Here is a 17,578-nt window from a genome sequence, read left to right as displayed (position 1 = left end):
TGGCGGCTAGCAAATGTGATGCCCATCTACAAGAAGGGTCAGAGGGTAGACCCGGGGAAGTATAGGCCTGTTAGTTTGACCTCAGTGCCAGGGAAGCTCATGGAGCAGATTATCTTGAGTGTCATCATGCGGCACTTCCAGGGCAAGCAGGCGATCAGGCCCAATCAGCATGGGTTTATGAAGGGCAGGTCCTGCTTGACGAACCTGATCTCCTTCTATGACAAAGTGACACGCTTAGTGGATGAGGGAAAGGCTGTGGATGTGGTCTACCTTGACTTCAGTAAGGCTTTTGACACCGTTTCCCACAACATTCTCCTCAAAAAACTGGCTGCTCGTGGCTTGGACTGGCGTACACTTCGTTGGGTTAAAAACTGGCTGGATAGCCGGGCCCAAAGAGTTGTGGTGAATGGAGCCAAATCCAGTTGGAGGCCGGTCACTAGTGGTGTCCCCCAGGGCTCAGTGCTGGGGCCCGTCCTCTTCAATATCTTTATCGATGATCTGGATGAGGGGACTGAGTGCACCCTCAGTAAGTTTGCAGATGATACCAAGTTAGGTGCGTGTGTTGATCTGCTCAAGGGTAGGAAGGCTCTGCAGGAGGATCTGGATAGGCTGGACTGATGGGCTGAGGCCAACTGCATGAAGTTCAACAAGGCCAAGTGCCGGGTCCTGCATCTGGGGCGTAACAACCCCAAGCAGCGCTACAGGCTGGGAGATGAGTGGTTGGAAAGCTTCCTGGCAGAGAAGGACCTGTGAGTTTTGGTTGATAGTTGGCTGAATATGAGCCAGCAGTGTGCTCAGGTGGCCAAGAAGGCCAACAGCATCCTGGCTTGCATAAGAAGCAGTGTGGCCAGCAGGGCTAGGGAAGTGATTGTTCCCCTGTAGTCGGCTCTGGTGAGGCCGCACCTCGAGTACTGTGTTCAGTTTTGGGCCCCTCGCTACAAGAAGGACATGGAGGTGCTCGAGAGAGTCCAGAGAAGGGCAACGAAGCTGGTGAGGGGTCTGGAGAACAAGTCGTACGAGGATCGGCTGAGGGAGCTGGGGTTGTTCAGCCTGGAGGAGGCTCAGGGGCGACCTCATTGCTCTCTATAGGTACCTTAAAGGAGGCTGTAGCGAGGTGGGGGTTGGTCTATTCTCCCACGTGCCTGGTGACAGGACGAGGGGGAACGGGCTAAAGTTGTGCCAGGGGAGGTTTAGGTTGGATGTTAGGAAGAACTTCTTTACCGAAAGGGTAGTTAGGCATTGGAATGGGCTGCCCAGGGAAGTGGTTGAGTCACCATCCCTGGAGGTCTTTAAGAGATGTTTAGATGTAGAGCTTAGTGATATGGTTTAGTGGAGGACTTGTCAGTGTTAGGTCAGGGGTTGGACTGGGTGATCTTGAAGGTCTCTTCCAACCTAGACGATTCTGTGATTCTGTGATAAGCTATATAATCAAAGAGCGAATTAGCCCTGTGCCCCTTTTCAACAAATATGTGGAAACATACCCAATTATCTCGGAAAAAGCCAATTAAAATAAAATGAATAATCTAAATACCAAAGCTAAATATTTCATTTGATAATTACATTTCTCAAGAAACTATTGTTAACATAAACTGTGAAATACTGTCGATCTGTCATGTTTGCAAGCACTATAGACACCACAGTTGTTCCTCCGTTGCCTTTAGATGTACTGCAATTTGCATTAGCAAGTAACCAACATGACATTAAACATGCCTGTTACTGGTAAGGCTCTTCAAACCTCTGAACATTTGTTTTAAGCATATCAACAAAAATCAAGTTATAGCAACAAAAAGAGTCTTAGTCTTTTCATTATTGGAATTTTTAAAAAAGAAGAAATAATGATATAATGTGTGGCTTTATGTACATGGTTAGCAGCATGTGATTAAGCAGAACACGAACATACGTACAAGAGGGACAACAGAAAAGGGGTCCTTCTATTTGAAATATGCACATGCAAACCGGGCATAACTGCAATTTTAATACTGAGAGTGGATGAGTGTTAAAACTGTTCTGTATCAGCCATGAAAAAAGGAAAGGCACAGAATGGCTCTCTTTCCTGTCCGAGTTGCAGAAGGATACGGAGAGCAATGCGTACCACAGAGAAGTATGCCTGTCCTAGAATCGCAAGGGGCATGATGCAGTTCTTCATTAAGTAATTCTACTGAGCCCCCATGACCTAAATGGGATTAAAATGACAGACTACAAAAACATTTACGATGCCACTTACTGGCACACAAATGTGGGGGATAAAAAAGATTTTTCGGTATGTACAATTTAAACTTGAACGAAGTTAGACCTTGGCTACATATAACATAGATTAAAATGAACATGAAGCCTCAACAGCAAGGACACCATTGTATTTGTCCAGTCTAGCCATGCTATCTTTCCCATTTGCAGACAATCAGTACTGGAATTAGGCCTTTTACAGCATGACAGTGTCTAAAAGGAAGCCCATGATGAAGACAGAGGTTTGAATATACCACACTGACAATGTCTAACCAAGCAATGTTAGTTGAGGGATAAACTAGACCCTTAATTCCTGTAGGCCACTAATAACTACATATTGTTGGCCCACGGAATAATTTTTTAAAAAAAAATATAAAATAAATATAAAAATAAATAAAAAAAATAAAAAATAAATATAAAAAAATAATAAAAAAATCATATACTGAGGGATTTAACATGTGAAGGAATTCTCTGGACTGCTGCTCTACCTTTTTGATCCACCACAGGCATGCCACTGTCAGAGACAGCGCCTGGTTTAACCAAAGTAGGTGTTTGGTTTAACCCAGTTTGGCAACTCTTATGTTCTTATGCTCACAGACCAAACCAATTAAGACAGTAGCTTCTTGTGAGGTTTGTCACCACAAGATAACAATCCAGTTCATATTCTTACTTAGTAATACAGCAATTTGGGAAGCTAGAATATCACACTAGTAACGCTGATATAATTTTTCAAATACAATTTGTTTAAATTATCAAGTTTGCAGAGTTGAGAACAATAAAAATATAACTGTGCACGTGCAGTTCTTATCCGACATTCTTAAGTACACAGATTCTGACAGACTTAGTTGTATAATCCCTTTTATTTTGTGTGTGAATTCTCCAATTCACTCATTTCAATGAGCCAGAAACATGCAGGGAGATGCAGGAAAAGAGAGAGTTATCTCACTGCCTAAAGTCTGCTGCCCTGGATAAAAAGGATATCATTCTTGTCTTTGCCTCAAAATTCTAAAGTGATATTGAATAAGTCATATCAACAAAAATCTCCCAGGAAAACCAACTAGTAGCCACGCTTTCTAGATAGCTGATCTGGAACATCTATGATCTGTTCTTTTAGTTTTTCCATTAATTGCAATTGAAATTGCACTGAACATAAGGGATACAGTATAAAGATAAGTACTATAAGCTATAGGAGCTTTTTATTCCAAAACAGAACACAAAAATTCATTGTTACTTTCACACTTCAAGCTTTGTGCCTCCTTTCTCCCCGTCTAAAAAGAAAGCAGTGACGACCTTTAAACCTTTGAGACGAGTGATATAAGGGTGTTATGAAGTCTCATTAACGTGTAGAAGCAAGAAAGATTCTGTAATGTCAGTTTACTATGGAATGATGGTTTAATCCTCAGAGCAAAATTTGAATAAAAGTCTATACTTTGAACAAACAAGTCACATGAACACTTCGCATTTTTGGAATGAGATGGAGGCTGAGGTCCACTAAGACAAAAAGCACAGTGCAAACAAGTGACACATTACAAGGGATATTCACCAAGTGAGTGATAAAAGATGAAAATAGCTGGTTCTTGGTTCAGTCAAGTGCATGGCTTTTAATATCATTTTAATAGTCGAACATTAAATAAATATTTATGGAAAATGTTAGACAGGCATAGATAAAGCTCCAGTGTAAGTGGGGCAGGCTAAAAAAGTCAAATAATTTGGAACAGGGCACAGGACATGTAAACGCCATGCTGACCATGTTAGCAAAGGAAAGAAAGGTATCTTTGTCTTTCCCTCAGTAACAGTGCCTGGTTTAAACTGATTGACACCACACTTTAAAGACAAAAACTAAAATCTAAGTCATAAAATCGTTCAAATTATCAAACTTGACTGAATTTTCATCCATTGTTTACTTCACCTGCAGCACACTAGACAAGGTAATAATTTATGATAATTATATGAAAATATACAATTAATATTCATCACCTCTCATTTCTCATCACTTTAGATGATCAGTAATGCAGAGTAAAAATGCTGTCAGATTTCTAATTGCTTTGTAATGGGCCTGAAATAGGGAAATCGTTAAAGACAAACAATCTGTCACTCGTCTGTTACCTTAACTATCTATCACTTAAAAAAACCCTCATTAAATACATGGCTAATGAACGACAAAAGACTGTACTCAGTGTGCCCAGATGTACCTTTTTAAACAATATTGTAAATTGCTTAAATAATTCCCAAGACATTTTCAATCATTTTTGTGGAAATTTAATGGAAAACATATATTTTCAGTGCATGTTACATCTCATTTGTTCACATCATTATGACATTTAGTCTATCATATCCACATCTCCCAGGAGACAGAACTTTGTTTTTCTTTTTCCTGTTGACAAATCTGACCCAATTAAAACAAATTCTAGAAGAACTTAACATTCAGCTCTCCTGACTGATCCGTTTTGGATCAATACATTGACCTTCTTCCAATGATTTTTAATATCAAGATTACAAAAGAAGCCTAGCATTACCAAAGTTGAACAAATTATTTTCTCTCTCACAGACGAAACAATCATTTCCAAGAGACAGAATTTGGAATCTTCGCTTAGCCTGTTCATTTGAGTCAGCTGCCTACCATAGCCCTTGACAGAAAACTTCATTTGGAAAAATAAATAAATAAATAAATCTTCTGAATGTACTCAGCTGGTCAGAATGAAAACATTAGGCCATTGGCAAGACCCCAGTGGGAAATGTTGTATCATTAGCTGCCATATTAGTTAATTGCACTTATTAATTGCCATACAAAAATTTGGAAAAAATAAAGAACAACTAAAAAAGTTACTTAAGAGAAACCATCTATCTGTGCAAGACTTTAACGTACTCTATCATGTATGTTTAACAAAAAACAAAGATATACTCAGTGCTTGTTTGTGTTAGTACGTGTTGGATGCTAAAGCACTACTGTGTAAGGCAAAAGAAGTGTTCTATATGGAAAATAATTTTAGAAAATCAGAATCACAGAATCGTCTAGGTTGGAAGAGACCTCTAAGATCACCGAGTCCAACCTCTGCCCTAACACTAACAAGTCCTCCACTAAACCATATCACTAAATGTCTTTTAAAGACCTCCAGGGATGGTGACTCAACCACCTCCCTGGGCAGCCCATTCCAATGCCTAACAACCCTTTCAGTAAAGAAGTTCTTCCTAATATCCAACCTAAACCTCCCCTGGCGCAACTTTAGCCCATTCCCCCTCGTCCTGTCACCAGGCACGTGGGAGAACAGACCAACCCCCACCTCTCTACAGCCTCCTTTAAGGTACCTATAGAGAGCGATGAGGTCGCCCCTGAGCCTCCTCCAGGCTGAACAACCCCAGCTCCCTCAGCCGCTCCTCGTACGACTTGTTCTCCAGACCCCTCACCAGCTTCGTTGCCCTTCTCTGGACACACTCGAGCACCTCGATGTCCTTCTTGTAGCGAGGGGCCCAAAACTGAACACAGTACTCGAGGTGCGGCCTCACCAGAGCCGAGTACAGGGGGACAATCACTTCCCTAGCCCTGCTGGCCACACTGCTTCTTATGCAAGCCAGGATGCTGTTGGCCTTCTTGGCCACCTGAGCACACTGCTGGCTCATATTCAGCCGACTATCAACCAGTACTCCCAGGTCCTTCTCAGCCAGGCAGCTTTCCAACCACTCTTCTCCCAGCCTGTAGCGCTGCTTGGGGTTGTTGTGCCCCAGATGCAGGACCCGGCACTTGGCCTTGTTGAACTTCATACAGCTGGCCTCAGCCCATCAGTCCAGCCTATCCAGATCCTCCTGCAGAGCCTTCCTTCCCTCAAGCAGATCGACACACGCACCTAACTTGGTGTCGTCTGCAAACTTACTGAGGGTGCACTCGATGCCCTCATCCAGGTCATCGATATTAAAGAGGACTGGCCCCAGCACTGAGCCCTGGGGGACACCACTAGTGACCGGCCTCCAACTGGATTTGGCTCCATTCACCACAACTCTTTGGGCCCGGCCATCCAGCCAGTTTTTAACCCAACAAAGTCTATGCCAGTCCAAGCCACGAGCAGCCAGTTTCTTGAGGAGGATGTTGTGGGAAACGGTGTCAAAAGCCTTACTGAGGCCAAGGTAAACCACATCCACAGCCTTTCCCTCATCCACCAAGCGCGTCACTTTGTCATAGAAGGAGATCAGGTTCGTCAAGCAGGACCTGCCCTTCATAAACCCATGCTGACTGGGCCTGATTGCCTGCTTGCCCTGCAAGTGCCGTGTGATGACACTCAAGATAATCTGCTCCATGAGCTTCCCTGGCACTGAGGTCAAGCTAACAGGCCTATAGTTCCCCGGGTCTACCCCCCGCCCCTCTTGTAGATGGGCGTCACATTTGCTAGCCGCCAGTCGACTGGGACAAACCCGCCTTCTGATTTTCATATAACTTGTTCTTTTTTACATGCATTTCTTTTGTACACATATATAGCAATATAAAACCAATGCAAACAAAAAAGCCAAAAAAAACCTGCTTTAATAGTCTGTACAACATCTTGGAAAATACCAATTGTCGTCAGAAAGTAAAAAAATAAAAAATAAAAAAAAAAATTCAACAAGTCTGGATATTTCAGCTGTTTCTGACAAGAATTAGGTAAGAAGGGGCCCATTCATCACTTTATGATGAATTTATTAGGCCCTCATCTTTTATTATATTGGTAGTGCAGTTAATTTCTTAAAAAAAATATTTCTCTGTACTGCTATCACAACAAAAGACAATACTGTATGTCAGTTTGAAAAAAGCATCTATTAAAATGTTAAATATTCTAAAAAATGTTTTTAAAAAAAGAACCTACACATATATTACCTAACAATAAACAAGAGAAGAAAACTCATGACATTTAGGCCTCCCACTCCAGTGAAATGAATAGATTAATTAATAGATTAATATCTCCTTGCATAATAATTTAACGTATGTAAGCAACAAAAGAAGCCTGCCATCCTACAGACTTGGGTCCTGTATCTCCTGTACCTTCAAATTCTGGGACAGCAATCCCAGACCTTCTGCATAATTTCCATGTCCATTTGCTTTCATCCCAGGCTTTCACGGTAAGTTTCTCACGCTTACCATGTCACTTACTTGGCTGTGTTTTGTCAACAGAAGAGGGAAAAAAATCAGCAAAACCTATGGCTGGGTTTAGCTATATGCAGGCTTACCAGGTGGTAGCTACCAAAAGGAACAGGTAGGAGTTTGGCCCTGCTCTCTCCTCAATACCAATTTGATTTTAACAGATCTTGGAGTAACTGAATTTGGATATCTGTAGCAATAAAAGATTACCAAATTGTCTGGAGACTAGTCAGGAGCTTCAAAAGTCATTAAGACCAGACAGGATGATCAGCAAAGACCAACCCTCACAACACCTCAAAACATAACATCGAGAGGGGCAAAGTGACAAAAGGTTGCTTTAGTTTTAATACCGCGAAGAAAAATTTTGTCAAAGAAGTACGCCATGCATATAAAAGGTATCAGGTGAGCTGAGTTTGTGCCAATATTTAGGTATTTTGCTAACCAGGGCTAGCAGGGCGTACAAACACTACGGCTACAGCTTCCACCTAAGCTTTTTACAGACGAGGTAACATCTTCGCGTCGTTAAGGTTACGTTTCCGAGACGAATTTTTTCACCGACGGAGGACCTTCATCCCTCCCGTTGGGGCAGGCACTTCCCACAAGGACACCCGCTGCGCCCACAGGCAGCCCGTGAGGCAGGGGCAAGGGCGGCGGGAAGGCAACGGGCGCCCGGGGCGCGCTCCTGAGGGGACAGCGGTGGCGAGGCGGGCACGGGGGCCGCTCGCAGCCGGCACCCCCGCGGGGCCGGGGCCGGGCGCTGGGGGGCGGCCGGGGCCGCTACTTACTGAGCCCGCCGCGCAGCGCCAGCGTCGCCATGGAGACAGCGTCGGGCCCGGCCTGAGCTCCGCTTCCTGCCGGTGCCTACGCCGCCGGTGTCCGGGCGGAAACAAGGCGAGGCGGGCCCCGCCGCGCCGCCCCCGCCGCGCTCGGGAGCTGTTTCCTGACGGGCGAGCGGCGCCGGGCACCGGCAGCCGGCGCGGAGGGGCCGGAGGCGCGGGGCAGGTGGGCGCGCGGCGCGGCGGGCGGGCGCTGAGGGGGCGGGGGTCTCGCGCCGCCGTCCGTTGGTGCCCAACGGCCGCACCGGGTCCTCGGCGCCCGGCTGCGCTGAGGCGGCGGCGGTGGGGGAGAGGCTCCGGCAGGGCTGGGCCGTCTGCTGGGGGCCGGCTCCGTGCGACCTGCAGAGCCCGGCTCCGCGTTCCTAAAGGTGTTGTGGGGGGCCCGGGGGGGGGAGAGGGGGAGCGGGGCTGCCGGGCAGGGAGGCGCTGCTCGGGGCCGGGGCCTGGGGAACGTGCGCCTTTCTCCGGCGAGAGCAGGGCTGAGGCGTGGTGGGAGGCTCCGGAGGGTGTTTAGGGGAGCTGCAGTGCAGGAGGAAAAAAAGAAAAAAAAGAAAAAAAAAAAGAGTCTTTTTCTTTCTTAAAAGAAAACAAGAAAAGCCCAATTAGAGATGTTTTGTTTAGGGACCTGGTCCAGCTTGATATCCTCTCGTTCTCTGTGTGTTGGGCTTTTTGTTTGTTAATTTTTATACGTTTTCTACTTTGTTACTAAAAAAAGTTGTCTTTTGACGCAGCAGGATGAAGGAGGGGCCGTACTGTGAACATCTTGGTGCAAAATGTGACATAGATGTTTTTATCTTGCATGTATCTCGTTCCAGGATTGACAAACGGCTCACTCTTCTGTACTTTACTCTTCAATATATTAATTACAGCATTATTTAAAAATACGAAGTGTATGGTACCTGAAACACGGATAGGTTCAAAGTAGTTAGGACGCTTAAACTGCAAGATTGAACTCTAATCTTGCAGTTCGATCAATTCTAAAAGAGTCTGTGGACAACTTCTAAAAACATGATATACTTAGAACTAGGACAGAAAACTCAGCGTAATTTAAACCACTTTCCATATGACATGTACCCTGTGGGATGGAATGGGCCACGTGAACTAGTAAGCTGGCTTTTGCACTGCAGGTTTTCAGATAAGGTGGTAGATGTGCTTGAGAGCTGTAATCTGTTTCATGGTCACGTAACTTGTTACATTTTCTCATTCTTGTTTTTCTAATTTTCTTTTTCAAACTGTAATTTTATTTATTTATTTTTATACAGCACTAAGAAAATAGTTTCAAAGCCATAAGTATGGCCTTTGAAAGGATAACACAAAAGGACTGGTACAAAATCCTGGGTGCAAAGCCATCAGACAGTCCAGGAGAACTAAAACGGAAGTACCAAAGACTTGCTTTGTTAGTAAGTATGTTTTTATTATTTGAGATGTACAAAAATGAATTTCAGAAACCATAAAATAATAATTGTATGCTTTGTTTTTATTTTTTTTTTTGTATAAATGTGGTTAATCGGAGTGAGTTTATAATACTGGTTCACCGAGGATGGTTTAATAAATATCCAGAATTTAAGTCACAAACAGAGGTTGAGATGCTCAGTTTCCAAAACTCTGACATGTCTTCCAGCTTTCCTAAACAGTCATGAATGAGCTAAGTCAAATACTCATTCATCCAATGCTATATAATTGGATGTGCAAGTCAAAAAAAAAGTCATTGTTTGTAGCACATAGTCATGAAATGTGCTAATAGGTACTTATCATACTACAGGTATGGCTGTCACACCTGTAGTTACAGTGTCCCGAATGAAAACCTTGAATATATAAAAGACAGGTTCAAAGAGCAAAAACATTTTTTCTGATAGTCTTCAGTAATGGAATAGAAAATGTATAGGAGGAAAATATGTGAATATCAATTTAGGTTTTCTTTGAATGCTTCTAGTGCATTTTTGTAGAGTCATGGTTTTGGTCATGCATTAAGACTTTGTATACTGTGAATTCGTTTCATTTTTGCTGTCCTCTCGGTTTTCATGTACAGGAATCTAAGAGCTCTACAAGATTACTTCATATTATTCTTGGTTCCTCTGTTTTACTGTTTCTCGAATTAATTTTTTCTGTCTTTCATGAGCTTTTTGCTCCAGAGATGATTGAATTTGCCTTTAAGAGCAAGATTAGGCATGCATTTTTGATACTGTTGACAATTTTTAACTAAACTTGATAGACAAACAGAAGTCCTGAGATAATTAAATTCCTAAGCTTAATGAAAACTGGCAACCTGGTAGAGAAGAAAGAAGGTGAGCAGAACACACTTTTTTAATATTCCTTTAGGTAGCTGCTAACTAGACTATTAGTATTGTCAAGGCTTTAAAGTGCATATGCATGCCTAATCATGCTTGGTTTGATGTGTCAGAATGAGTGTGGTAGGAAGCTGGGCTTTTTAAGTGAGCTAAAGAGAATAACAGAACTCGGTCTCCCCTGAATTGGCAAAGTTTAAATAAATTTGTGCTTTTTATTTATCTTTATTTAGCCCCTGTGAAAACTGTATTTAAAGGTCGTTTCACCGATGGGAAATGTGTTCCAAATGAACACATTTTGATACTGTTATTCTTAGATGAATTGCTTGAATAATCTTGCCGTACATCTATTCTTTCTCAGTTACTCATACTGACTTACTTCTTTGTGAACTTTGAAACTGATCTGTGTACTTAGAGTCCTAGGTTTCTAAATATCACAAAATGTGTGCAGGCAGATAGAGGTACTCACTATCAAATGTTAGAAAAATCAATGTAGTAGAGTGCTTTGGAAGCTTCAGTTTCAGCCACGAGTAGAACTAAGTTGTTTTTTCAGACCTCCTAATGTTCTATGGAGTTACTGGTAAAATGTGAACAAATTATTAGTATTAGTCTCTTTGTCCTTGATGAAAGCAATAGTGGGAACCACAGCGTAAAATACATTTTCTGTTCAGATAGTTGGTTAACTTCAGATGAATATTGTAATGGAATTAATGTATTTCTTTAACTGTGAATGTATGTAATAATGATATTAAAATTGTACATGAAGTGTTGTTCAGAGTTGTTCGTCACCAAGTAGAGCAGAACTGAAACTATGTTATGTCTTTTCTCACATGAAATTGACCCTCAGTGTTACATCGCTATACTATCATGTAGTTAGTGGAAGCCTATGAAGTGAGAACTCTTGGTATTTACGACACTCTATTTGCAACTACAACTGCCTGTATCTCTAGAATATTGAAAGATTAATCTACAAGCTTTTCTTTAAAATCTGTGGCCAGTGCTCTTTGAAAAGTTGTTGGGGAATATTAGAGAAAAAGATCTTTTCTTTTTTCTCTTACATTGCTTGGCTCAAAATTTTTTCACTGTCAATGATGGATCTGTTTTTCTGACTAAAAAGTTGTGCTGCTCCTGACTTGTAGGTGTTTTCTTCAAGGCAGATCTGTTGCTTCTCAGTTGTTGATAGCATACATCCTGTCTAGTAAAGCTCTAGCAAAGCTTGTACTTGGAGCTCTTAGTGGCTGCACACCTCTGACTCACAAAATGGTCATTTACTCTTTTCTAAAGCTGCTACTGGAGGTAGGAGTATTGGTGGGGGCAGAGGACAGGTCTATGTGCAGGTGCTCCAGACATTTTTATGTATGGTGGTGAGAGCAGAGCAGGTAGGCTTAGCAGAGTAATTCCAGCTTAGAAAGCCGGGGTGAGTGATGAGCGCTGCTGTGTACGGTTTGCTTAAAGATTTTGTGATAAATTATCTGGTCAGTGCAGAAAGCTTTCTGGCTTATGTGTAGCAGCAGAAGTTAACCTAATTGTACTGTGCTAATTATGTTAAAATCCAAAAGTTCATAAAGCAAGTAACATCTCATATACTAATTGCAGTTAATATAACATTCGTTCTGTTGTGGGGAGTATTCTGGTCACAGATGTTCAGTAGCATCAAGGATAATAAATGGTGGAATTTTATTTTAACAGTAGAATTATGTTTAAAAATAAAATGGCAAATGTCGGAGCCTAATCTTTCTTCAGATGATCCCCACTGCTTCACATTGAGCATTTGCTTTTTGCCATCTGCTATTTTCTGTGTTTGTCAACACATGTATGCTTAGCATCTTGAATGAACAGGCAGATGTAACTTTCCAGAGCTACAAAGAGTTGGAGATCTTGCCATATGTCATCCAAAAGATAACTACATTTGCAGTTACATCTCAGGAGTGACCTTAATATACAAAGTAGTAAGCAAGTAAAAATGGTTGAATTTCAAGTTTGTAAGAACTGTTTTGTAAGCACAAATTCTCTTTAAAATGGTTACTTTTGGAAATATGACTTGTTTTTATCAATTGTAACGAGTTGATGATGGAATTGGTTAATAACCTATAACAAATGAAACTGTGCATATGCACTCTACTTGAGTGAATGCATTTACTTACCATTTCAGGGAATCCATACAGCCTTCAGGAAGGGCAATGCCTATGTTCCATTTCTGAGTGTGCGTGAAATTAGCAGAGGATAAAGTTAGATTAACAAATATCAGAAAATACACAGTCTTATTAATGATACATTTTTTTTCCATCTCATTTTGGTCTAGCATTTTCTGGTCAAAGAATGAGTTGCTAGACTGTTTTCAGATTTTCATGTTGGTGCTTCGTATCTGAAAGCTGCTTTTCACAGGGAATAAAGTCACCGAACACATAAGCTTTGTCTAGCTGAAAATCAGGTGTCTGTTCCTGTTGATGCTGATGATATTATAGGATACCTTTCAACTGGAAAAAAAATTATTGTGCAGGAAAATTATATGCTGCTGTTACAACGTATGCCCTAATCTTAAAGAAAATCCATGTAATTTGAGCAGGGAGTATGCAGGAAGCTCTTATTTTTAATATGGAAAGGAAATAAAATGTGCCATTTAACACAGTGTTACAAAGATTATCTGTTTATCAGAAGGGGTGATGTGTGTGTATATAAATACAAAGTGTTAAGATGATCCCTTAATCTGTTTGAAGGAGTAGAAAATTTTAAAACAAAGAGCATTAAGCATAGGTGAGAATGACTGTCAGCAACAATAAAAAAGGATGTTAATAGAAATTTAATTTAATGAAGCAAAATAATTTCAAGAAGAGATTTTCATTGAGTTTGTGTAGAGGAAAGACAGCTATCTCTGGAGAGATAATAATCTTTTGTATTATATCAGATCTATGTACACATCTAAATTTTGCAATCACAAGAAATGCAGAGGATGTCATATGTATAAGTTGAAAAGCTACTTGCATAATTATTGTCTTAAAGTTTGTCACAAACTAAATTCAGTGTTATTCTGAAAATGACGTGCCTACTGAGGAACTTTTCATGCTGAGTTTAAGCTGAGAATCTGAGTCTTACAAACCTCAAAATGTTTTCATTTTTATTAGAAGTCTCAAAACAATACTTTTCATAATGAAAATTACACAGCATGTGTACTATTTCTTAATAGCCTTTGCAGGTTTGTCATTATTTGTTTGGATTAGCAGCACGCTTGTTAGAGATACTTCACAGATCCTTGTGCTTGTTCAGCTAAGTTACAGAAAATAGATTTTTGTAATTTGAGAGTATAAACAGAAAGGTATGCCACGAAGTTTGGTGCGAAGGAATGTATTTTTGGCTCTCTGGGAAGTTTCATTTTGAGCTGTTCTTTATATCTGATTTAGTATTTATGATCTTAATGAAATATAAGTGGGTGTGTTTTCGAGATGGGATTTGAAAAAATGTTTTAATAGTTTTTATACATAAATACATATACATATATATAATGGGATCTCAGTGTTCCAGAAATCACTAGTTAAAAGTGCTTGCTTAGGTGTTCCATATTTATAAATGTTCACTGTGTCCTGAGAAACTATAAAATTAAAATTCTGATTAAAAACAAAATCTTAAGAGCAAATATTAAATTCCATCAAGATGTTTCTCTACTTAATATTTGCAAGTATTCTATGAGCAATTATGAAGACACACTGAAGTAGTGTTGTATTACAATGTGTACTCTTTATCTCATTTCCTAAGTGAGAAATCAAAAATAGAAAATATATAGAAAAAGATACTGTTTAAAGCACAAAGAAGGGAGCTAAAAAGGCTGGCATAATGTTTTTCACATCAGTAAATGTTCTGATTACTCTGAAACATGAGCATCCACAGTCAAGAGCACCTTGAGATATTCAGCATTTTCAAATCAAAGTATTTAAGTGCCTACTTTTGAAATTTTAAGTACTGGGTCGGTTATTTAAGGAAGCTATAATCCCAGAACATGAGTTTGAAGGATAATAAATGCTAATAGTAGAATCCATCACCTTGCAATAACAGTGTTTATTTAAGGATTTCTTATTGCTATTAAATGAAATTGACCATACTTGTGTTGAAGCTGAAAAAGTGATTAGTACTTTTTTTAATGGTCTGATATTTCCCAGATTGCTATTGAAATAATTTAGATAATACCTAACACACACCTTGTGAATTTGTGATTTCTGGTCAATAACCAGAAACAAAAATAAATATTTATAGTATGATACAGGACTTTAAACGTTTAAACATTAGTATGATATAGGACTTAGGTCTTTTTTTTAAGATTTATTTAAATAACCTGTGTGCACCTTTGCCTTAAGTTTCAAATATGTAACGTAACTATTATGGAAATTTATAAAAGCAGCACGTTCACTTTTTCCTTCAGCTTTAAACACTTTAAAGTCAGAAAGCAGCAAAGAGGGCAAACTGCACTCTGGGGTACATTAAACACAGCCTAGCCACACACTCAAAAAGTGATCCTCCCACTATATTTAGCATCGGTGTGGTCTCATCTTGAATACTGTGTGTAGTTCTGGGCTGCACAATGTTAAACGGATGTTAAGGACCTTGAGAGCATCCGGGGACGGCAACAAAGCTGGTAGAAGGGTTGGAAGGCATTTCTTACGGGGAGAGGCTGAAGATGCTTGGTTTATCTCGTCTGGAGAAGAGGAGGCCGAGTGGTGACCTTGTTGCTCTCTGCAACTTCCTGAGGAAGAGAAATGGAAAAAGAGATGCTGGTCTCTTCCTCCGCTAACTGATGACAGGACACGGGGGAACAGCACAAAACTGTGCCAGGGGAGGGCCAGACTGGGCATGAGGAACAATGTCTTTGCTGTGAGGGTGGTCAAACACTGGGACAAGCTTCCTAACGAGGTGATTGATGCCCCAGGCCTGCCAGTGTTCAGGAGGCTCTTGGATAATGCCCTCAGTAAAATGCTTGAACTTGTGGTCAGCCAGTTGGACAAGGTGGTCTTTGAAGGTCCATTTGAATTGAACTGTTCTATTCTAAGTGCAGGTACAGTGTGCAAAGTGCATTAGAAGACCTGAATGTTTTAAGAACTCCCCCACCCTTCCATGTTTTGACTTCTCCTTGCCTTGGTTGATCATGTCTGCTTTCTCACCTCTCATAAATCTCGAATGGTCAGCAGTCATGAACTCATTTGAACTGATTTGATGCAGAAGTGAATTCTATACTTTCTACCTTTTATGTGATGTTTTGTGGATAGCTAGCATTATTATGGTAAGGAAGTCCAGGGCGTGCTTTTTTGCTATAGTCTTGTTAGTCATTTAGGTAACCAATCTCAGTCATTTACTGTATTTTTCGCTATGTTAAAGTAACGTTTCAAAGCTGAAAAATCAATAGTTTGATATTAAAAAAAACCTGCCCTTCGTTGTTAATCCCAATAAATTACCATTAACCAGAAAATTCAGTCTGTATTGGTTGGATTTATCACCTAAGAATGTCCGTGGTCAAGGAAGGTGAAGATGAACAACTTTTCTGAGCAGCATCTTAGCTAATTTTTTTTTCTTTTCTTGACATAAAGAGAAACATTAAATATTAACTAGGTACATGTTTTAAGGAGAGGCTGGACAAGAGCTCTTCTTTTAAGAGGTACCTACCTTCTTGCCAGCAATCCAGTAATAGTTCCTACTGTTCCAGAAAAGCAATGCAAAATACAGGTTTGGTAGGATTCTCTCAATATATCTCTGGTAAATATTGGTATTGAAACCTAAGTAATGCAAATGTTGGATTATTCCTTTACAGCTGCTCTTCCATTCTAGGTGGTGATTTTACCTTTTCATCTATACCTCTGACTATTCTTTCCCAAAATGGTGATGTTGTATAAAGACTGAGATCATCTGTATAGAATGCTTATTAAATACAAATGGTAAAAAGATCAATAATAAGTTATGTTGAGTGACTAGAGGATCCTATTGTCATGTGGTTTCCTTGAGTCATCTGTTAAAATCTAGTTTTAGTAGTTATGAGGTACACTGTCAAAATTGTTTCTTTACTGCAAATGGAGAAACTTGCCAAACTCAACCAACCTCAAATTAGAAGTTAATTAACACCAAATTAGCCATCAGTCCAGATATGATGACTTGAAGGCAACTTTCATTGTGAGTAAATCCAATCCAAGCTAGATTTTACGTGGCTATTTGGATTGGGTTTGGAAATGTTTGGTCACCACAGCTATGCAATTTTGAAATAAGATTGAATTTTTATTTAAGCTGCTGTGATATTGATGAAATAAAGGAGTGTATGTGTCTTCAGCAATAATCATAGCATACTTCGTGGCTTCTGATTTTAAAGGTTGAGGCAGTAGAGTTGCTGTATTTCTACTAGTGATAGGGAAAGCTAAAATGATTGTAACAGTTGCATTGCACATCAAAAGTTTTTGTTTAGATATTTATGTCCAATAATATATAAATTTAAAAAAAAAAAAATCTGGTTGTTGAGCCTCAGTTTCCACAGTGACTTCTGAAGCTGAAGTGCTTTAAGAACTTAAGTTATTTTGGAATCTAGGTGATCAGCATTATATTTAAATCAGATTTCTTTCAGACCAGGCAATCCAAATGCATTTAAAAATTAGTGGTATGCTTTGTTTTGGAATACTGGTTTACTGGCAATCATCTCAGGGAGGGAGAACAAAAACCACTTTGTGCTCAGCTGTTCTTAGTTTTGGGTATCAGTTGTTGACTTTCTTAGACTGCAGAAAGGTATTCATCTTGCAAGTCACTGTGCCAGCTGAAGACTACTGCCCCGAACTGCCTGTCCCTGCCCTTCTGCCAGATGTTACTCAGCGAGCATCCTGTGGGTTTTCCTCCGTCCACTACAGTGCGTGTCAGCTGGAAAAGTTTATGCTAGTTTTTTCAGTAGTTTATGCAACTTTATTTTTTATAATGCAATAGAAGATTTTCCTTTTGCTTCGCATAAAAGAAGCATTTGCCTAAACTAGTTTCCTGAACTTTTGTGTAAGTGACATTATTTCATGACTAGATTAGTAATAACTATATTCCCTTACCACAACTGAATGTTGTTTAATGTGACGTTTAACAGTGTAAATTGTGAGTACAGGGGTCAGAAATTTATAAGGAGCTTT

General features: G+C 40.2%; 2 protein-coding genes across 7 annotated transcripts in view; one reads left to right on the top strand and one right to left on the bottom strand.

The window, feature by feature from the left end:
• LOC310900664 (uncharacterized protein) overlaps positions 1-8,245 on the bottom strand; it is a 191,918-nt gene extending 183,673 nt beyond the window's left edge. For all 4 annotated transcript variants that reach the window (XR_014585322.1, XR_014585323.1, XR_014585324.1 and 1 more), the window contains exon 1: positions 8,113-8,245. The gene's annotated coding sequence lies outside the window, so the exon portion shown is untranslated. The remainder of the gene's footprint in view (positions 1-8,112) is intronic.
• Positions 8,203-17,578, top strand: part of DNAJC24 (DnaJ heat shock protein family (Hsp40) member C24) — a 37,763-nt gene continuing 28,387 nt past the window's right edge. For 2 of the 3 annotated variants that reach the window (XM_083838946.1, XM_083838948.1), the window contains exons 1-2: positions 8,203-8,329; positions 9,426-9,563. In XM_083838946.1, the coding sequence (XP_083695072.1) occupies positions 9,456-9,563 (108 nt within the window). In that variant the 5' untranslated portion in view covers positions 8,203-8,329; positions 9,426-9,455. Of the gene's footprint in view, positions 8,330-8,378; positions 8,532-9,425; positions 9,564-17,578 lie in introns of those variants that run through there. The other variant, XM_083838947.1, reaches the window with a different exon arrangement.

The sequence above is a fragment of the Anser anser genome, assembly GCF_964211835.1.
Source record: "Anser anser genome assembly, chromosome: 5".
In the NCBI taxonomy this organism is placed as follows: Eukaryota; Metazoa; Chordata; class Aves; order Anseriformes; family Anatidae; genus Anser; species Anser anser.
The sequence above is the reverse complement of the archived record's forward strand: the minus strand, read 5'-3'. Positions and strand labels throughout refer to the sequence as shown.